Genomic DNA, 23,642 nt, shown 5'->3' with positions numbered 1-23,642 from the left:
GAGAGAGAGAGAGACAGCGTGAACAGGGGAGGGTCAGAGAGAGAGGGAGACACAGACTCTGAAATAGGCTCCAGGCTCCGAGCTGGCAGTCAGCACAGAGCCCGACGCGGGGCTCGAACCCACGAACCGCGAGATCATGACCTAAGCGAAAGTCGGACGCTTAACCGACTAAGCCACCCAGGCGCCCCTATAAGACAGATTCTATCAGCCATATTGTAAAAATTTATTACTCAAAAATTCTTTTATTTTTGAGATTTCTTTTTCTTAAATTCAAGTTTTCAGTAAAAATGTTAAGCGTATTTTGTATTTTTGCTTAATTCTCTTTTTTTTAAGTTTATTTGTTTTCTGAGAGAGAGACAGACAGAGGGAGAGCACACAAGTGAGGTAGAGAGAGAGAGAGAGAGAGAATCTCAAGCTGGTTTTGCACTGTCAGTGCAGAGCCTGATGTGGGAATTGATCTCACAAACTTCAAGATCATGACCTGAGCCGGTGTCAACAGTTGGACGCTTAACCGGCTGAGCCGCCCCGGTGTCCCTGCTGAATTACCTTTTCTAAGAAAAAAATGTATCTTTGGGGCACCTGGGTGGCTCAGTCAGTTGAGCATCAACTTCAGCTCAGGTCATGATCTCATGGTTCATGAGTTTGAGCCCCACCTCAGGCTCTGTGCTGACAGTCCAGAGCCTGGAGCCTGCGTCGGATTCTGTCCCTCTCTGCCCCTCCCCCACTTGCGCATGAGTGTGCGCATTCTCTCTCTTCCTCAAAAATAAACATTAAACATTTTTTTAAAAAACATGTATCTTCCTTTTCATTATAAGGATTTCTGATTTTCCCTTAAGGATGATATAAAGTTTAAATGACCATTGCTGTGTGTCAAACATATATAGTATGACTTTTTTTTAATATATATATTTTTAAATTACCTCTACTTAAAACAGCTTTACGATATTAAGGAAATTTTATTTTTTTAAGTTTGTTTTTGAGAGAGAGAGAGAGAGCCAGAGCGTGAATGGGGGAGGGACAGAAAGAGAGGGAGACACAAAATCTGAAGCAGGCTCCAGGCTCTGTGCTAACAGCTCATGGGACTCAAACCCACAAACTGTGAGATCATGACCTGAGCTGAAGTTGGAAACTTAACCAACTGAGCCACCCAGGTACCCCAAGGAAATTTTAAAACAGTATTCACAATTCTATTATTTAAACGTAATTGTTTTTATTCACCCAATGTCTTTATAATTGTATTTAGTTTTGATTATAAAACATATACAATTTTGGGATCTGCTATTTTAACCTCATGTTTCAAAAATACTTTTCCATGTTGCTATGTAAACTTCATATTTATAAGTTTAAATATCTGCATAATATTTCTTTAAGTTACCATAATTTTTTCATTACCCTATCATTGAGATTATTTCCCATTTTTTGCTATTATATTTGGTATTCTAGTGAATATCATTTTACAGGTACTTCTCTGTTTTTTGAGTTACTTCATTACAATAAATTCCCAGAAGCACAATTCATAGGTCAAACATTATGAACCACTTTTTTCTTCTGTTGTTAATGGTGGTGGTTGTAATACCTGATTATTTTCAGTTTATTTGTCTCTATGCTTAAATTCTATCATAATTGTATTTATTACTTACAAACCTGAATGATTCTTATTGCTGTCTGTTGGATTTTAGTATATGTGAATCAGACTCTTCTAATATAAAGAAATGCCATAAAGCAGCAGGTCTGGAGGAAGTTCTCATAAATACAGTAGGAACATTTTATAGGTTTCTGTGGGGATTTGATAACTGTACAGTGGAAAATCTGTTCTGCCGGGGCTTAGGGTATAATATTCCCCATCACTTAGCAGTTAAGAAAGTGAAGCAACATAAAGAACAGTGTAAGGAAGTTAGAGCAATTTAAGAAATAACTAAAACTATTAAATACTCAGGAAGAAGCAAGTTAAACTAACAGTTTAAAACAAATGCTTAAAGCTAAAGACCATATATACTCTCATTGTCTCAGAGCTTGATTTTTGTTACAGGGAAATGGATTGTTCTATTTTCTTTCTTATGTGCTGTAAAAATTCATAGATGAGAAGCTTGTACCCAGCCTTAGTAATCCTATTTTTTTTCAATAAATGACCTGTTGCCTTTCATATCATAACTATCATTTAATACTACTCTATGTGGATTTATATATACAGAATATAAAGTATAATTTCCAGTTCCAAGTTATGTATGTGGTTGCTCATGTATATTAAGTCCAAACAAAAATCGTTCTAATTTCATTCATTAAAGCAAGTGGACAAAGCTGCTTAATGATTATTTGGGCTGTGAATGACTGGGTTTTACTTGAAATAACAGTGGTTAAATCATCTTTGGAACTCTGATTTTTTTTACATTATCATTTACTTTTCCTGAGAATTTCAGTATACCAGTTTTGATCCTACTTAAAGGAAATCAGTTTCTCACCTTTCGGTAGTGTATTTATAGCCCGGTCACTGAAATATACCCTCTCATATCTGATTGCATAAACATGACTTAAAATAGGACCAAGCTTATCATTCTACCCAAAGCAACTCCTTATTCTGTCATGGCTACCCCGACTTGCTTCTGTACTCAGTTTTGAGACCTTAGAATCATTCTTGACTCTGTTGCTCTTCTCCTCCCTGCAGCTAGTTAACCTCTAGGTCACAGCTACAGGTTTTGTCACAGTGTCTCTCCCTCCGCTCTGCCTTTTCTGGTTGTCACTTGCCACCACCTTAGTCCCAGGACTCATGATTCCTAGACCACTGAACAGACTTCTCATTGGTCTTCCTTCCACCTCTCCACATTATTTTCTCATGTATACTACTAAGCCGTCCACGCTTAAGATCCTCTGAAATCTGACCATTACCCAGCTGCCAACTTCATTTGCCGTTACCCAAGAGAACCAATCAAAATGGATTTTTTTATTGTTTCATATATATATACTGTCCATATTCCCAGCTTCATAATGACATGAATAATTGGCCACCTCCTTTCCCCCTAACCTGAGCGCAAACTCCCCTCCCTCTCAAGACTTCCTGTTTGCCCCAGCTAGTATTAATTGGCTATATTTGCGTACAGTAGATACAAACCAAGTAGGCTACATTGTATTCTCATTTACTTTTGTTAATCTGCCTGTATCAGGAGAATATAACCCCATTATGGCCAAGGATTAAGCCTTAAATCTCAGTATCCTCCCACTGCCTTTTTAGACATTAATAGACTACTTACTGGTCAACAGGATGGACTTGGAAGTGAGAATTCCGATTTTGTCACTTAAAGATTATATGACCTTGAGCAAGTTACTAAATTTCTCTTTCTTATGCAAAATTATGCATGATTATAACCCCCTCATAGGGTTTTTGAAAGGTTTAAGTAAGACATATATGTATGTAATGTGCTTATTAACACAATGCCTAGCACATCAGAAATAATAGTAGCTTATCATTATAATAATTATGACCATATAAGTGCTCAGCTAATGTTTATCAGCCACCATTATGATGCATGTCAAAATGTTGATATTTCACCCTTTTGTCATCAATCAGATAGCTACAAATATCATATGACAGTAATGTTAATTTTTCTTAGTTATCAATAAGCTACATGGAACTTGAATTTTGGATATGTGGTTTGTTTGTTGTTTAGAAAAATGGTTTATTCCTGGAAATTACATCACTCATTCATAGTCTTACTGATTGCAAAAAAGGCAATGCAAACTTTGTAAAAACAAAACCAAAAAAACTCACCTTTTTTGTATAAAGATGTTGCTTCTATTCCATGAAAACATTTTAGCAATAGAAAATATCTTCTCATATAGGAAGTGTAAGTTCTGAAATTGTAAATACTTATAGAAAGTGCCAGATCTTGAAAAGTTGACCTTCTTATATACTATGTGAACTATTCTATCATTTAAATGTAAAAGATTTCATTTATAAAAATTAAGGCAATTAATAAGAAAAATCCAAAATTACTTAAAAGACTGAAGGTAAGTGCAAAATATTTTAAAATATATCTCTTTGACAGCAAAGTATTAGAGTACAAGTATTATAAAAGAGATTTTAAAACTGTTAAAGAATAATGTATTCATAAATGAACAAAATGACAAATAAATTTAGCCTTAGAGTAAAATAGAGCAAACCATACTAGTACTCAAATAATCATGCACCATAGTGCTCCTGGGACATTACTTCAGCAGTCATTTCCAAAAGGTGCCTGGGGCTTGGGACACAGCCAGAGTTAAACAGAAGAGCTGTAGGAGTTCCAGGATTGTACCAGCACTATCAGAAGGAACATCTGACATAAAATATATTCATTCAACACAGAATTAGTTTGTATCATTTGCCTTTGACTATTCTAGAATGAAAGATATATCCTTTGTCACTCTTTTTCTGACTTCAATTATAAAGCAGGTTTTACAATCTTTTCATTTTTTGGTAGGGATCACATGCAATGGTCAAATGAAGAAGAAGAAGCCGCCAGAAAAAGAGTAGAGGAAAACTCAGCTGTGCGAGTCCTTCCGGAAGAACAGGGTAGGCAACTACATGTAGTAGCTTCTGGAGCCTGATTTTACAGTTTGATCTTCCACTGATTCATTTCACATGTTAGTCTGTTTTCCTCTTGTGTCATTATTTTGGAGAGTTCTTAGCTTCTACTTAAGCCAATCCACTTGTTCCATTTGGGAGAATTCTATTATTCTAGTGTAATGGGACCAAAGTTAGTGAAATAAATTATGTATTGACTCTTTACTTGCTTTTTTGGTAATAATAGTATTACATTTTTCTGAGAGATACACACAAGGAAATTTTGAAACTTCCTTCTTGCTATCCATCTTTTATTTATTTATTTATTTATTTATTTATTTATTTATTTAGACAGAGAAAGAGAGTTTGCAAGCTGGGGAGGGACTGAAGGAGAGGGAGAGAGAGAGAATCCCAAGCAGGCCCCATACTGTCAATGCAGAGCCAGACCTGGGGCTTGATCTTACAAATCGCAAGATCATGACCTGAGCTGAAATCAAGAGCCCAACACTTAGCTGACTGAGCTACCCAGGCACCCCACTTTGCATCTTTTAGTATGCCATTGTGCATTTTAATGGCCAGGAATATTTAATAAATTCAGAAACTTTGAGCAAAAAAGGTAAAGTCATATTAAAATGTTGTGGTCTTTGAGGAGAATCATCAAGGTATTTTCTTGGAGGCCTTTTGATATTCAGAGTTTAATTGAGGTAAGATCTTGCCATCCTTCAAATCTGGCTTCTAAAAAAATTGGCTAATACTACTATCACAGAAACAGAAAATAAGCATTGGTAAGGATGTGGAGAAATGGAACCCTTATGCACTGTGGAATTAGTGAAATTGTAAAATAGTGCTGCCTCTGTGGAAAACAGTATTGAAGTTCTTTAGAAAATTAAAAATGGAAGTGCAATATGATCTAGCAATCCCACCTTTAGACATATAGCCAAAAGAATTCAAAACAGGGTCTTGAAATATTTGCACATCCATGTGCATAGCAACACTAGCCACAATAGGCAAAAGGTAGAAGCAACCCAACATGTCCATCGACAAATAAATGGATAAACAAAGTGTGGTATATACACACAATACAGTATTATCCAGCCTCAAAAAGGAAGAAAATCCTGTCACATGCTACAACATGGATGAACCTTGAGAATATTACGCTAAGTGAAATAAGCCAGTCACAAAAAGGCAAATACTATATGATTCCACTTTAATGAGGTACATAAAATAGTCAAATTCATAGAAACAGAAAGTAGAATGGTGGCTACCAGAAGCTGGGGGGAGGAGGAAACACAGAGTTGTTGTTTTTCTCTGATACAGAGTTTCAGATTTGTGAGTAAAAAAGTGGACATCTGTTTCACAACAAAGTGAATATACTTAACACTACTGGACTGTACACTAAAAAATTGTTAAGATGATAAATTTTATGTTATGTGTCTTTTACCACAGTTTTTTTTTAAAGCACACTAAAAAAATATTTGATCTGTGTCCTTCTCACTTCATAGCTAGGAACCCATATACACTCTGACCGAGCCATATACAGTTTGAGCAGCCCATATACTCTTGAGATAAGACTTTCTACCTTGTTTTTCTTAAAATGATTTCTCCTTTAAAACAGGTTGGTTCCTTTTTTCTTTTTTTTTAACTAGTCTTTTGAAGTACCAAATACATAGAGAAATTTTCATAATTCTTAAATGAATTGTCACAAAGCTCAATGAATTTCCCCAATATCCATGTCAAGAAACAGATTATTACTATTAACCAAGAAACTTCCTCATTTTCTGAATGAATAACAATACTTCCCCAACCCTTCTCACTCCACAAAGAGCAACCACTATTCTGGCTTCTAATAGTCTAGATTAGTTTTGCCAGAACAGCTTGGTTCTGGCCATAATGATTTCTCAATCACTCTTGTAGCAATATCAGTGTACCTATTAGAGCAAGTGTCAGCAGACTATGGCCAGGGGCCAAATCCAGCCTACTGCCTGTTTTTATAAATAAAGTTTTATTGAAACACAGACAGAATCATTTGTTAACATATTGTCTATGGCTGCTTTTGAGCTATATCTACACAGTTGAATAGTTGTAACAGAGACCGTACATAGCCCACCAAGACTACTTATTGTCCTACCCTTTATAGAAAAGCTTACCAACTCCTGGGATAGAATTTTGCTTCCAGATCGATCCTATGTTCTGTAACTCCCCAGGGAAAGATGTTTTAATTCCTCTGTGCAAGCCAAGCATAGTGAAAATCACTAATCTCACCAATTATTACTATTATCCTAGTGACTGTAATCTACAATTGTAGCTAAGGTTGGAAAACTGAGCTAATGAGACAGCGCTTAACTGGTGAAGGGGCACTTCTTCCCTAGCTTATCCTCTGCCATCATTAATGACTTACTTTATCCTTTGGCACTGTTTGGTACTCCTTAGAGCTAGGTCTCCTTCCTTATTCAAAGCATGAATGTGTCCTGGAGGGTGGGCAGGAAAGAAGAGCACCTGATCCACAATGGAACCCTTCTATTTTTATGAGCTCCAGCCATGCAGTCCCAGAGTGGGATATGGCTAGGGAGTGTTGGGGCTGGATTTGAGGATGCATACCAGTGGCAATTCTGCTTACAAATCAGCCAACATTGCATTCCTTTGCAGGAACTCTGTCACACTGTTTCTGAGGAAGTATAATTTTGCTTCTTTGCCAGCAGCTGCACAGACATATTTTCCACATTACTCAAGCTTCTGCTAGTAGCCACCTGGATGTGACAGAGAGAGTCAAGCCTAAACAGAATTAAAAGCTATCAGTCATCTTAATTCGTTTCCAGGAAGTTAAAAATTATCTACAGTATATTTCCTGATATGAAAAACCAAGGATTTTTTTCATGCTCTCTTGAATATTTGTTTAGGACATAAATAGATGAGCAGTGCTGATAATGTTCCCTTAAAGTGCTCTGTACCGAGGCTGCCTATTTTGGCCTATTTATGTTAACAATGAACTTGAGTGAAGCTAATGAGAAGGTTATTTTAGGGCCTTGGAAACCGCAGTAAAGGAAAATGACAGTTCCCACAGAACCATAGTGTGACTGAAATAGAAAGGTGGTGACTGGCCTCTCTCTACAGAAGCAGGAAAAGCAGGCTGGAGAGGACTGATGGTACTGCTTTGAAGCATTTGGTTTGCTTATTAGCACGTACAGTCTCTTTCTAAGCAAGTTTTCTAACTGCTGTGGAGACACAGAACTAAAGACTCCATTTTAAAATGACTCAAAGTGGGGCGCCTAGGTCGCTCATTCGGTTAAGCCTCTGACTCTGGATTTTGGCTCAAGTCATGATCTCCAGTTCATGGGTTCAAGCCCCACACTGGCTCCATGCTGACATCACGAGTCTGCTTGGGAGTGTCTCTCTCCCTCTCTCTCTGCCCCTCCCCCACTTCTGCTGTCTCTGTGTCTCTCAAAATAAGTAAATAAACTTAAAAAAAAATTTTAATAATAAAAGTAAAAATAAATAAAATGACTCCAAGTGATTGAGGTTTCCCCACCCTGGAACAGGTCATGGTACAGTGGACTTCATACATGTCAGGGAATTGCCACAAGCAGAGACCACACAGTGAGAGCGGCCATTTATCACATTTAAGCAGGATTGCATAGAGCAGCAAATGACGCTGCTGTGGGGATGGCAGAGAAAGAGAACTCTTGTTCTGAGGAACTGTGTTCAGTGACAACACATTACAGTGTGAGTAAATACCTTCCCAGCCACCCAGCCAGTCTCTGCCAGGAATCATGGTCCTGCTAGGCTGCAGAAGCCTGTGGTGAAATTTCTAATTTGATATTTAGTGTCTCTGATGAGTACGGGTCAAGGTGAATGGATCCATTTAAAAGCTGTACTCGCAAACTTTGTGAAAACCCAAAGGAGGCTCTGACCCGGTTCTTATTCTAGTGCTTCTGTTAACCACCGTCTCTTCTTTTCCAGGGGAACCCTAAATCTCTGAACGAGTCTGTTTTCTCCCATCACAGAGTATGCCATTTGCAGATCATTGTACAGTATAAGCACTGTGTGTTGATCTTATCTCACTTATTTTAATGCCCCTGGGAGGAAATACTGGTTGTTCTGCGATGCTGGCCTACTCTCTAGCACACTTCTTTTAGTCTCTGTGTGTGTCACTCTCTCCTGTCACTCCCATTTCTCATTTCTCATTTCTCACCTATTGTCTCAGATGTTGTGAGAACTGAAGTCAGGAAACATCCTCACAGTTCTGAAAATAAGAACTTAAGCATCACAAATAGTGTAGTCTTTTGTTGAGAGATGATTGACATTTCATTTCTGTGATTAAAATATATAATATCCAAACTCTCATTAACAATATTTCTTCTACTTAGATGCCCAGATTAATAATTTTAATTCCACATTTCCTTTTGGTAATTTATTTTATATATTATAATAGCTCATATTTCTTTTAAAAGCAGGTTAATTCAGAGAAATAAGGAAAACAGATTTGGCGGTTTTTGAGTTAACATGTTTATGTTTTATAATTTCCTAAAAACATCTCCAGTGTGTTATATCTCAGCTGGTTATTTAGCAAATGTAATGGGTTTTTAAAACTTAATAACAAAAGTGGCTGCTATTTTTACTTTAAAATATTCTTTCAAATAACTAACTACCTATCTAAGATGAGTTATCTGTTAAGCAAAATAGTAAAAGAATTCCACTACATCTTACTTTGTGAATACCTTTACCACTTGAAAGTATCCTGTGAGAAAAAAGAGTAGCCAGAAGTTTCATGTGCTGATAAATTTAGGGCATTTTTTTTAATGTTTATTTATATTTGAGAGAGAGAGAGCACGCACGAGAGAGCACCAGCTAGGGAGGGGCAGAGAAAGGGGGACATAGAATCCAAAGCAGGCTTCAGGCCTGCTGAGCTGTCAGCACAGAGACCAGTGTGGGGCTCGAACTCACGGACTATGAGATCATGACCTGAGCTGAAGTCAGATGCTTAACCCACTGAACCGCCCAGTTGCCCCTAGCATACTTGTTTTTAAGTCAGCTTTGGTTGTTTAAAATTTCATGCTGTGCTCTTAGAAATCTACTTGGGGTGCCTGGCTCGCTCAGTCAATAGAGCATGCAACTCTTGATTTTGGCTCAGGTCATGATTCCAGGGTGTGGCATTGTGTTGGCTCCATGCTGAGCATGGGGCCTGCTTAAGATTTTCTCTCTCTCTCTCTCTCTCTCCCTCTCTCCCTCTGCTTCTCTCCCACATCTGCATGCTCTCTCTGTCTCTCAAAAAAATAAAAAATAAATAAATAAAATCTCAAAATATATATATATATACATTTCATAAGAATTTTTTCTTAATTAGACAATTAACTTTATCAGTGATATATGGAAATTTCCAACTTTGAGAGCTCAGGTGTTTGTGTAAATGATATGCAAAAATAATTCTAAATTGCCTTTTGTTTCACTGTAACAGGATAAATTTTCATAATTCATATTAATCATACCTTATATGTCAGATACATAAGTGGTTTAATTCAATTTCTTAGTTGTGATATTCAGTGTAATTCAGGGTGAATTCTGAATATTTAAGTATGGTTAGTATGTCATATTCATTCTTCCCCTCAGCACTATTAAATTTAATAAGCGAATAATTGAGAATTTACTTCATCTGTCTATGGTTAAACACATCACTACATCCCTTTTACTGTCATTGGCATTGAGCAATTAACTCTGAGTCCACAGCCTAAGACTATGAAAGGGAAAACTGCTTCTCCAAGAAAAACTGATCATTAATATACCTGTTTAGATAATCAATTGGTAAAAAAAAAAAATCAATTGGTTGGGGCACCTGGCTGGCTTAGTCAGGAGAGCATGCAGTCTTGATCTTGGAGTCATACATACATACATAATTAGAAAATCTGTTGGACAAGATTAAGACAGGGCAGATTCTCCACACTATATTTATCATTATTGGCCTGAACTTGAGATGAGTTAATATGAGGTTGAAACTAAATTTTTCACTCATGATCAGGAAATAGCTTTTCTACTTCCCTGTTATCACAGAGACCTTTAATGTTCAGGAAATTAAATTATATGCTAAAGGTGTTTACCTTGTCTCATAACCAGATCTGTGAGTTTGACTGAGCTTCTGTGGGATCTCAGAAGCCATCACACATTACAGGGAATTATGAATTGCCAGCCTTGATAGAGATACTGCTGAAAGCACAATTTTAAAAAGCAAAGAACAGGGGCACCTGGGTGGCTCAGTCGGTTAAGCATCTGACTTCGGCTCAGGTCATGATCTCATGATTTGTGAGTTCAAGCCCCATGTTGGGCTCTGTGCTGTGAGCTCAGAGCCTGGAGCCTGCTTCAGATACTGTGTTTCCCTCTCCCTCTGTTTTCCCCCCACTCATGCTCTGTCTCTCTCTGTCTCTCAAAAATAAATAAACATTAAAAAAAATTTGTAGGGGAGCCTGGGTGGCTCAGTCAGTTAAGCGTCCAACTTCAGCTCAGGTCATGCTCTCACGGTTCATGGATTCAAGCCCTGTGTCCAGCTCTGTGCTGGCAGCTAGCTTCGGATTCTGTGTCTTCCTCTCTCTCTGCCCCTCCCTGCTTCAAGCTCTGTCTCTCTCTCTGTCTCAAAAATAAATAAACTTTAAAAAAAATTTTTTTAAATAAAAAGCAAAGAACAAGAAAGTTCCAGCCCATTAGTCTTTACCTCAGCCCATGCTGGGTGCTGTTGCTGTTTTGTTTCTATCCCACAAACCCACCTATTCTCATAGAACATTTTATGTTTCCATTCCTCATCGTAATTTCATCATATAATCTTATATAGTTTCTATTTTATATATATCAAATGGTGTTTAACTAATTCTTTATTTTTTGTCTATTTTTATTAAGGTTCACTCCAGTCAGCATTATTTTTACAATTGAATTATGCTGATTATGTCACACTGAAGTTTTAATTTCATTTGGATGCTTTATAATGAGAGGAAAGTACAAAATCAGAAAAAAAATTTATTTTCAGGGATATTTTGGAGGGGTAATATTGACTTTGTGTTGTGGTGCCTGGGTGGCTCAGTTGGTTAAGTATCCAACTTTGGATTTCAGCTCAAGTCATAATCTCAGGATTCTTGAGATCAAGCCCCAGGTTGGGCCATGTGTTGACAATGTGGATCCTGCTTGGGATTCTCTCTCTCCCTCTCTGTCTCTGCCCCTTCCCTGCTTGTGTTCTCTCTCTCTGTTTCTCTCTTTCAAAATAAACACACTAAAAATTTACTGATTTTGTGTTAGGAAGGCAATATAGTATAATGGTTAAGAGCATGATCTTTATTTATTTATTCTTTTTTAAGTTTATATTTTTTAATAAACTCTAGAATCAAAGTGGGGCTTGAACTCACAACACCAAGATCAAGAGTCATATGCTCTTCTGACTGAGCCAGTCAGACACCCCCAAGAGCATGAGCTTTAAAGTCCAATAGACTTGGGGGGTGCCTGGGTGGCTCAGTTGGTTAAGCATCTGACTTCAGCTCAGGTCATGATCTCACAGTTCATAAGTTTGAGCCCCGCATTGCACTGTCTGCTGTCGGTACAGATCCCAGTTCGGATCCTCTGTCCCCCTCTCTCTCTGCCCCTTCCCCACTCACGTGAAGTTGTGTCATCTTGTGCGCATGCTCGCTCGCTCTCTCTCTCTCACTCAAAAATAAATATTAAAGAAAGAAAAGTCCAATAGATGTGGTCCACATCCTGGCTCTAGCTGGGTGACCTTGGAAAATTTTTTATCCCCTCTGATGTTGAATTTCTTTGTCTGTAGATGAGAGTAATAATATGTCTGATAGGTATCATTAGGATTAAAATGGGAAAAAATCCAAGTAAAACATTTGATATAGTGCCTAGCACATAACAAACACTCAATATGGGTTATTGTTGTTATTGATTTATGTTTATTTGTTTTCTCTTAATTCCTGAAGAGTGGGAAATACTTGAAAAAGGCTTGGAAGTGTACATATTAGCAGACCTTGACTGTAGTCATCTCATAGTAATCAGATCCTTTTTAAAGACTGCATAATCTAGGGTTGAATTTAGATGCCTAATGTATTTGGAATGAACCAGATTCCAATCATCTTACTGAGGATTCATCTTTATAAACTGTAGAAATTAAAACAGTAGTAGTACAGGCTTATATTTAAGACAGCAGTCTGATCCAGGATTTTGTAGTTTGTAGAAGTGACAGTGTTTAATGTTCTCCATAAATTCATGGAGTTTAATAAGAAAAGTACATAGACTTTTAGACCTTGAACATAGAGATACATTAATTCAAGCCCTCATCAAATGAGGAAACTCTGTCAGCAAGTTGAATGAAGAACTCAACTAAAATTCTTTTTGTGTATAAGATATAGATAAAACTTTACAAAGGAAAGAACTAATTAATAATCATCAAATTGTTACCATCACTCTAAATATTCTTCTGAGTATTATAAATGAGTATGTAATAAATTTTAATTTTTTTAATTATTTGTTTTTGAGAGAGAGACAGAGTATGAGCAGGGGAGGGACAGAGAGAAAGGGAGAGACAGAATCCAAAGCAGGCTTTAGGCTCTGAGCTGTCAGCACAGAGCCCAATGCGGGTCATGTGAGATCATGACCTGAGCCCAAGTTGGACACTTAACCAACTGAGCCACCCAGGTACCCCGTATATAATAAATTTTAGTTGTAATCAGTGTATAGACTGGTCTGTTTGAATGCTTTCCATTAATATCATTATCCTTTATATTTTAATGGCTGTTGAAGATTGCTCTGTTTTGACCTGCATGGCTTGCTTGGTCATTCCCATGTTGGATATTTGAGTTATTTCCCACTTCTTCCTATTTTTAAAAAATGTTTATTTATTTATTTTGAGAGAGAGAGAAAGAGAGAGAGCACTAACAGGGGAGGCATAGAGAGAGGGAAAGAGAGAATCCCAAGCAACCTCTGTGCTGACAGCACAGAACCCAACTTGGGGCTCAAACCTAAGAACCATGAGATGATGACCTGAGCCAAAATCAAGAGTCAGACACTCAACCAATTGAACCACCCAGGCACTGCCCCATTCTTCCTATTTTAAATAGCACTGCTATGAACACCTTTTCTTTCAAGTTGCTGTCTTGTTGTTTACCTCATTTCCCCAAATTAATTCCTAGGGGAATATTTCTCAGTAAACTGAGATGTAGTTTTACATTCTAGTTACTGATAGTTAGGTTCAAACCCACTTCACAAGTAGCTTGGCACTGAAAACTCAGATACTAGAGATTTTACTAAATATAGGTCTTCTTAGGTGATTACTTTTTTATTAAACTGAAACATTTTTTTACCAGCATAGAGTGAGTTACAAAGGGAATTTTTAAGGAAAAAGGAAGAAGCAAAGGTGTGAGAATACCCTGGGGAAATTTGATAGTTTCCTAATTTCTCCTGAATCTGATTTTCAGAATGTTGTTTTATTTCCTCACACAGTATATCAGACACACTCCAGTTCTTAAAAGTAGAGATAGAACTATTTTAAAGATAATATGTAACATTTTCAGATTAACCACAAATGGGCTTCCTTCCATTAGTGCAGATGTGAGCATGTTTTGGACTTCAGCATCACATAATTCTTTTGTTACAGAGATCTACTTTCATTTCTCAGGCCTTAAATACAGATGGGAGTTTCTGTCTTTATAGCAGTCCTGCTGCCAGATACAATTCAGCCTTGATGGGAAGGAAGTCTTGTGGCCAGATGGGTGGAGATCCATGTACAAGGCCATAAAGATAAAAATGGAAAGAAAAGGAAAACTATAAAGGCTTCAGAAGGACAGGGTTTTATAACAAAGATGAACCTGACTACAGGCAACTGCTTGTTCTGAGGGTTGAGGCTTCTTTACAATTATGAAAGAAATGAATCCATTATTGTTATTTGTAACTTAGTTTATTTAGGGGATAGTAATTTCATACAGATCAAAATTTAAATGAAATCTCTTTTTTTAAAAATTTCTTCTTTCCTAGCCTTTTATTTTTAAGTCTGTTTATTTATTTTGAGAGAGATAATGAGAGAGCACAAGTGAGGAAAGGGCAGAGAATGAGGGGGACAGAGGATCTGATGCAGGCTTGAGGATCCAAAGCAGGCTTAATGTTGACAGCAGAGAGCCCGATGCAGGGCTTGAACTTGAAAACCAAATCATTAGATCATGACCTGAACTGAAGTTGGATGCTTAACCAACTGAGTCACCCCAGGTACCCCCAAATGAAAATTCTTTTTCAATTCCTGGCCTGCAGCCATCCAGTTCCTCTTTCTAGAGGCAGCCAGTATTACTAGTTATATGATTATCCTTCCAGAAGTATTCTGTATGTATACAAGCAAATATGTGTGTATACATGCATTATGTTTCTGTGGTTGCACACATATGTGTTTTTTATCTTCTTTTTTTCCCTAACAAATCATGGTATCATATACATACTGTGCTACACTTTGCTTTTTTGCCCAACATTGAATCTTGGAAATTATATCAATAGCTATTCTTTGAAAGCACTTTAAAAAGGTTATGTGTCTATTTTGGGTGAGAATAATTCTTTTTTTTTAATGTTTATTTTATTTTTGAGAGAAAGAGAGCATGAGCAGGGGAGGGGCAGAGAGAGGGGGAGACACAGAATCTAAAGCAGGCTCCAGGCTCCGAGTTGTCCGCACAGAGCCTGATGCAGGGCTGGAAACTACGAGCCCTGAGATCATGACCTGAGCCTAAGTCAGACGCTCAATCAACTGAGCCACCCAGGTATCCCAGGTGAGAATAATTCTGAAGCCAGGGATTAGGCCTGGTACATACATAACAGTGTCCAAGAAATGTTTGTTGAATGAATGAGTGAAGGAGTGGGTGAATTAACTATTTTATTAATTTAAGGTACAAATAAAAAGAGCAGAAAGCTGGGGCACCTGGGTGGCTCAGTTCGTTAAGCATCTGACTCTTGGTTTTGCCTGAGGTCATAATCTCATGGTTTGTGTGTTTGAGTCCTGCATCAGACTCTGCACTGACAGCATGGAGCCTGCTTGACATTTTCTCTCTACCTCTCTCTCTGCCATTTCCTCGCTCACGCTAACTTTCTCAAAAATAAATAGTTTTTTTTAAAAAAAGGCAGAAAGCTAAGAATTGTCTGAAGTTCTGAGACCATTGAACTAACCCTGATGCTGGACAGAGGGGAATCTGAGGGATAACATCATAAAATGCAAATTGCCTTTAAAAAGGCGTATCTCTTTAAGGCTTCATAGTAAGAGATGTCAGAGGAAGAGATTCCTCTGGAGGTGGGGGGAGAAAGGGATGGCTCTTAGTTCCAGGAGTCAGGATAGGTGGTCCTGGCTCTGCTGTGACTGGGCTCTGTGTTCAAATGCAAAACAAGGGATTGGAGTAGATTATTTTAACGGGCCGTTCTGGCTCTAAGATTATGTAATTTATAATTCTACAATTTCCTGTCCAATTACCAATTTGCACAAGGTATTCATTGTGCTGAAACTGCATTTACAGAGACATAAAAAAATGAGATGTCCTTTCTCTAAGATGTTAAAGAGTCCTACAGGTTATTTGTAAAAATGTGAGTATTAAGAATCCAAGATTTAGGGGTGTCTGAGTGGCTCATTTGGTTAAGTGCCTGATTCGTGATTTCAGCTTAATCATGATCTCATGGTTCGTGAGGTTAAGCCTGCACTAACAGCACAGAGCCTGCTTGGGACTCTCTCTCTCTACCCCTTCCCTGTTTGTGTGCTCGCTCTCTCTTTCTCTCTCTCTCTCTCTCTCTAAATATAAATAAATAAACTTAAAAAAATCTAGGGGTGCCTGGGTGGCTCAGTCAGTTAAGCCTCCACCTTTGGCTCAGATCATGATCTCTTGGTTCATGAGTTCGAGCCCCCCCATCAGGCTCTGTGCTATCATTGTGGAACCTGCTTAGGATCCTCTGTCTCCTCCTCTCTCTGACCCCCCCTCAGCTTGTGCCCATGCATGCACATACACGCACTCTCTCACAAAAATAAACATTAAAAAACTTTTTAAAATCTATCTTCCTTGAAAAAGTAAATAAAAATAAAAACACCTTATTTTAAAAATGAATTAATTTAAATATAAATAAAAATAAATTCAANTTCAGTACTAAATATAATTGTTATAAATATACATAATATATTTAACAGTATTTGATTGTTAAATATATTTAGTTATTAAAATAGTAACTAATAGTAAACATCATTCATAGTAAAATAAATCTTTTTTTTCTCTTTATTTTAGTTAAGTATGAGAACGAAGCTAGTAAATATTGGGACACATTTTATAAGATTCATAAGAATAAGTTTTTTAAGGATCGTAATTGGCTGTTGAGGGAATTTCCTGAAATTATTCCAGTTGATCAAAAAACTGAAGAGGAGATGCAAGAATCATCGTGGGATAATGTCAAAACTGGTGCTGCAGATTGTTTCTCAAGAACGCACTGTCCTACTATGCCTGAAGAAAAAAATCATAGCAAGAAAAGGTGTGGGTCATCAGATGGTCCAAGCAAAGCAAGATCTCATTTTTCCAACCTAGACTCTAAAGAGCACAGCCAAGGACCTCTGAAGACTGAGCTATTTCCTGGAAGCAGTGCTACTTTTAGGATCCTTGAGGTACTTCCTGCAGGGGCAAACATGGGAGGTGGCACATAATTTTAAAATGTACATTGCATATTACTTTATTAATGATCCAGATTTTTTAGGGGAAAAATTATCAAATCTAACTAGAAAAGTGTTCAGTGTACTTTTGTATAAAAAATACTGGAGGGACTCACATGTATAATCAGGCTCTAAGTTTGTGATTTTAATTTTCTTTTTTTAATTTGTTTTCATTTCTTATTTGAAGGCAGTTTTAAATATCAGTAAAGTTTTGGCCTTAATTTCTATCTCTTTCTGTTATTACCTTTTTTTAAGTAAAATAGAAATAAGAGAGATATAATTAGCAGTAATCCAGTGTAGACCTTGACTTTTTTTTTTAATATATTTATTTCTTTTTGAGAGAGAGAGAGAGTGAAAGCACAAGCAGGGAAGGGGGAGAAAGAGAGGGAGACACAGAATCTGAAGCAGGCTCCAGGCTCTGAGCTGTCAGCACAGAGCCCTCTGTGGGGATTGAACTCACTAACCATGAGATGATCTGAGCCGAAGTCCAACACTTAACCAACTGAGCCACCCAGGCGCTTTCTATTTTTAAAAATAAATCCCCTCCTTCCAGTTATAAAGGTATATATACAAGGGATTTAACCACTCTTCACATTTTACTGACTTGTTTTTTTCATTTATACTAGTTTATATAGTTGAGCTGTACATATCCGTATTTTGGGGTTTTGCTTTGTTTCTATTTAACATTTTATCATAACAATTTTTTCTATCTTAAACATTCTCTATAAACATTTTCGTGGCTGCAAAATATTTTACTATGTGGAATACTTTAATTCTGCTTATCTGTTTTTACAATACTGGGCATTTTTTTTTTAAATGTTTTATTTATTTCTAGCAGAGAGAGAGAGAGAGAGACAGCGTGAGCAGGGGAAGGTCAGAGAGAGAGGGAGTCACAGACTGAAACAGGCTCCAGGCTCTAAAGAGCTGGCAGTCAGTACACAGCCCGACGCGGGGCCCGAACCCAGGAACCACGAGATCATGACCTAGGCAAAAGTCGGACGCTTAACCGACTAAGCCACCCAGGCACCCCAATACTGGGCATTTAAATTGTTTTCAGGTTTTCTACAGAAAATATCTTTGGGTATAGACTTTTCTGTATTTTCTTTTATTATCTTGGGTTAGATTTACTAGTTCATACTTTATTTTAGAAATGTAATGCTTTTAGTTGTGCCTGGGTGGCTCAGTCTTTTTAACGTCCAACTCCTGATTTCAGGTCATGATTTCATTGTTCATGGGCTGGAGCCCTGCATCAGGCTCTGTGCTGAGAGCACAGAAGCTGCTTGTAACTCTTTCTCTCTCTTTCTCTCTCAAAATAAATACATAAACTTTAAAAAAATAAAAATAATAAATTTAGTGCCTTAAAATATATTGCCAAATCATGTTCTAAGGGGCTGTATTAATACCAATTCACTGCAATATATGTCTGTTTGACCACACCCTCATTGGTTAGAATATTCTTACTTTAAGTGCTTTTGTTTTTGACAGATGAAAATTATACCTTGTTTTAATTTGCATGTCTTTGATTGTTAACTAGGTCAGACAGTTCTTCAGATGTTTAGAAGATATTTGTATTTCTTTTGTGTTCTATTTATTTCCTTTGCTAATTTATCTGTTACTGTTTTTTTTTTAATGAACTCTACCTTTTATCATATTTATTGCCAATTTGTTTTTCATAGTGCATTGGTCACCTTTTAATTTGGTTTGAGTTTTGGTGCATAAAAATTTTAAATGTTTCCATAGTTAAATTTATCAGTATTATTCTTGTGGCTTATTCCTTTGCTTTTGAATTCAGAAAACTCTTGTACACCTAGAGATTCAGTAAATTTCTTCTAGTTTTTTTAATAAAAAATACCTAACGTTGGTGAAGAAAATTTAACCTTGTTTTCATGATATTTGTTTATTCTTTTGATATTTTAGGTTGGCTGTGGTGCAGGAAATAGTGTTTTTCCAATTTTGAACACTTTACAGTAAGTTTTAAAGTTTTCTCCTACAAAATTTTACATATGTATGGGGTGTTAAAAATTCTGGGAAAATGTTGTTATATATATTGCAATAGTGTTCTTATTCTCATATAAACAATGACTGAAGCAAATTTCAAAGAATTGTCTTAGTGTCTAATTTCACATGAACTAGTAATTACTCTGAAAAGAATGTTTCACAGCCCTGGGTTGTCCACCATGGGTCCAAGTAATTTTTTAAGCTTGTGTTTGCATGGATGAGAGAATAAGAAAAGAGCAAGGGGTTTGACCCTTCCACTAAGCTGTGAATTGCTAAACTTCAGAAATCTATTTGCTCCTTCAGGTATGTGGGTGCCATTTTACACACAGAGAATTGAGTTTAAAGCTTATTCTTTAACCCTCATTTTGTCGTCACTCTGGAGCCACACCTGGTATAAGACCTTCCTTTGTGAAGGAAGGTGACAGCAACTAGCCCTAAGACTCAAAAAAACGGACCTCGATGATAGGTGTTCTCCTGACATACATTTCCTGTTCACTGCTTCATGTGTATGTTGTGGTATTTTCATGATGAAGACACTTCTCACAAAGCTTTTTCTAGCACCTTTTACCTATTCTGGCTTTGGGGTTTTTTTTTTTTAAGTTTATACAATAACTTCCACGTTATTTTTCCACTGCAAAATCAACATGAGCACATTGCAGAATATTTCCATTAGAGGACAGGGGGCTGGGAATCACCCATCATCCCCATCATCCTAATATAGCTGCTGTTTGTAAAATTCCTTTCAGTCTCTATGTGTATTTTACATTTTAATGATGCTATTTTTTTTAGTGTTTCCTTGTAACAGAATGAATCCTCATATACTTACCACCTCAATTTAACATTTAACACAATGCCAACATCATGACACTTTTTTTTGCTTTATTTATTTTTATTTTTATTTTTATTTTATTTTTATTTTTATTTTTATTTTAGAAAGAGTGTGCAAGCGGGTGGAAGGGACAGAGGAAGAAAGAGAAAGAATCTTAAGCAGGCTTCCACGCTGAGCGTGAAGCCCAAGGCAGGGTTCAATCCCACAACTCTGGGATCATGACGGGAGCCCAAATCAAGAGTCAGCTGGTCAGCTGACTGAGGCACCCAGGCACCCCTCATTTTATTTTTTTTAAAGTAAGCTTCATACCCATTGCAGAGCCCAGTGCAGAGCTTGAACTCATGACCCTGAGATCAAGACCTGAACTGAGATCATTAGTCAGACAGTTAACCAACTGAGCCACCAGGTGCCCCCAGGACACTAATTTTAAATACTTATGATGTAGCTCCAAAAAACTCAGGACATTCTTCATTACTAGTCTAAACCTAACACAGTAATTTCCAAATACCATCAAATTACCAGTTAAAGTGGCCAGGCTGAAGTGATAGAACTGCACATTTGCAGTTCTGAATGGCCTTTTCTCTTTTTGTATTTATTTTCTTTGTTTTCCCTTTACCTCATTTCTGGGCCAATGTTTCCTGTTTCATTATACCATGTAGCCAGTTTCCTTCACCCAAGTTATCTCTGAGCTTACAGTGCACATAAATTTACTACCTTGGCAGTTGGTAATGTGTTACTTTATGACTCATCTCAAGGTATTATTTAGCATGTCATTTCTTTGTCTTATGTCTCCAGCCACTACTTGTATTCCTTGAGGTAGAAAACATATTTTACCCTAATCTGATTTTCCAGGTAGCCCAACAGTGCAATACAGATAGTTAGAGCTCAATACATATTGACTAATATCTCTGAATCCCCACTTGTTAGTAATATTTTTCCTTTTTTACTTCTCCCTCCAACTAATAATTGCAGTCTCTTGCTTCCTTGCTCCCTGATTCTTCTTGGCTATTTTTTTTTAAAGTCATTGCAAGTCATTCAATAACCTAAGATAATTAATTCATCTTTAAAAGGCAATCAGTGATTAGCCTTCCAAAGGGAAGATTAGACTTTTTTTTTTCCCACCTAAGAAATTATGTTTTATTACTTTTGGAGAGTACAGGATTAGTGTTTTACATTTCCAGAATATTTTATCATAATTAGACCCCTGGAATTGAGAGGTCATATCATTCTCCAAGGACCATTTAATTCTTAAACCCCCTGCCAAGGGAGTGCTTGGTGATGTGGAGTTAGTAGTGATATTTACACCTGCTTGCTGGGAGAAGGGCCAACGCAGTCAGCTGATTTTACAGAAAAGCTCTGGCAAGTCGTTGGGTGGTCACAAGACTTCAACTTGGGCTGCTGATGCATGGGAATTCAGTCCCAGAGGTCATGCTGCTCTCCTGGTGGGACACATGGCAAATGGCACATGCTTTCCTTTAGCTGCTAGACTATTCTATATCTTGTGGGTGTTTAGTAACCGCTGCCCAAAGGTCGACTGCATACCTTGTATAATGAGCCAGATGTGCCAGTGCCCAAAGAAGAATTTTGAGTTATATGGAAGTTTTTATAGAACCATGATAATTTCTTAAGTTTTTAAGTTCCTAGAAGGCAGAGACAGATCTTCCTATAATAATATGATAATAATAATAGCAATGGCAACAACAATTATAATAATGACTAACATGTATTAGGTGCTTATTCTGAGTTAGGCACCTTTCTAGAAACTTCTATGAATTCCTTCAATCCTCACAGTGACCTCAGATGCCATATATATCTCTGCTTTATAGATGAGGAAACAGAATTACAGAGAGATTGATTAAGTAACTATTCCAAAATCACACAACTAGGTGGTAGAGCCAGGATTCAAACCATAGGCAGTTTGGTTCCAGAGCCCTTTCCCTTAGCCATCATATCACATTGTGCATCTGAGTGCTTGCCAAAAAATTTCAAAGACATGTGACCACCTGAAAAATTAAGAGTCATGAATTATAGATTTCAGAGGAAGCGATAGGGGTACAGGCTGCAGTAAATCACTGTTTTTATTTGAGACAGATGAACAAAAAACAAGCAATGCAAGTCATAACCAAATCCTGTTCATCGTACTTTAACTTATTTGGACACATCTTAAATTGAATGCAAATCCCCAAATGCCACAGAATGAAGAAGTTATGTGTGAGCATAGTATTCATCAGTCAGTAGAAATTCAGAGTATTATCTGAGCCTGGGTGAGATTTTATTTGTGGAATATGTATTTGTGTTTGTATCCCATATTTATTTAGTGGTTCTCCTTGCTTAAAATGTCTCCTGAATCAAAGTTCTAATTATGTGTTTCAAGGCCCACTTGTGTATCCTGCCACACACTGGTTTGAGCTCTCAGGATCAACCCTGTTTCTCATCCTTGGCATGTGACTCCCACCTCTAAGCCTTTCTTAGACCATTTACCCTTCTTCTGACTCAACAATGCTATACCCATCCTTTAGAATTGTTAAGACTTACACCTCAGGAAGTCTGCCTTATCCATAACACTGTAGAAGCTAGATGAAGTCAGTCATATCCCCAACTAAGCTATAAAACCTACAAGAGCCGGAACTATACTTATAATTATTGTTTCATGACATGCCAATCTCTTTAGCTGTGATTCAGACATGGTACTAAGCAACATGATGCAGTAATTATTTGATACAAGCATACCAGGGATGATCAGGAAGAGTACTGGCCCACAAAATTCAAACTATATACATGCCCAGGAATAACCATGGTCCAGACATTGTTACTAAATTTCAGATAAAAGCCAAATAGAACTTCTCTGAGTTCAGTGGAGGCCAATTAAAATTACTCAAGACTTTTATATGGGTAAACATCCCCCTCCAAAAAATGACTGACTATATATTTACATTTGTAAAGTAACTGAGTCTTAGAGAGGTTGAATCAAATTCACAGAGCTAATAAATGGCAAATTCAGGACTTAAACACATATCTCTTTGGCTCCAAAAGTCATACTCTTGTGATGTTATTAGATGATTTCATTTACTAATTTGTTTTCTAATGCTTGGTACATACATGAGTCTTTTTTTTTCCATTGAGCAAACTTTAGGTACATACATGAGTGTTAATAAATGTTTGAAAATAACTCAAAAAGATAACTAAGAGTTAATATATTAGTATTTTTGTACTCTTTTTTAGAAGTTATATTTACATGCTATTAAAGTATACATATTTCCTGTCCCATTAAGGCATCAGAGCCTCTGTGAGAAGGCCAAGAGCCTTCTCACAGAGAAGTTATACACACGCTAAGGGGACTGAAGCATCAAGGGACACAGGGGTCTGAGAGTCCTTGCACAAGGGTAGAATTTGACTAGGTGACAAGGAACTACAGGCCTTGCTGGCTGGAGGCACACAAGAAAGACTGGGGGGAGGAAGCTGGAGCCATGATGATGGATGGCACTGAAGGGTTCCCATGTGAGAGTGTGATGGGATGTAAGGCTGGTAGGCCCAAGTAACAAAGAGCTTTAAAACCAGGACAGAAAGGGGCGCCTGGGTGGCTCAGTCGGTTTAGCACCCAA

General features: G+C 37.3%; 1 protein-coding gene across 3 annotated transcripts in view; it reads left to right on the top strand.

Annotated features, from left to right (window-relative positions):
• Nucleotides 1-23,642, top strand: part of METTL8 (methyltransferase 8, tRNA N3-cytidine) — a 123,409-nt gene that overhangs the window by 56,091 nt on the left and 43,676 nt on the right. For all 3 annotated transcript variants that reach the window (XM_077751198.1, XM_077751200.1, XM_077751199.1), the window contains 3 exons: nt 4,455-4,546; nt 16,798-17,168; nt 19,131-19,180. In XM_077751198.1, the coding sequence (XP_077607324.1) occupies nt 4,455-4,546; nt 16,798-17,168; nt 19,131-19,180 (513 nt within the window). The remainder of the gene's footprint in view (nt 1-4,454; nt 4,547-16,797; nt 17,169-19,130; nt 19,181-23,642) is intronic.

The sequence above is a fragment of the Crocuta crocuta genome, unplaced genomic scaffold, assembly GCF_008692635.1.
Source record: "Crocuta crocuta isolate KB4526 unplaced genomic scaffold, BGI_CrCroc_1.0 scaffold219, whole genome shotgun sequence".
In the NCBI taxonomy this organism is placed as follows: Eukaryota; Metazoa; Chordata; class Mammalia; order Carnivora; family Hyaenidae; genus Crocuta; species Crocuta crocuta.
Note: the sequence above shows the minus strand (reverse complement) of the source record. Positions and strands in the feature narration are given on the sequence as shown.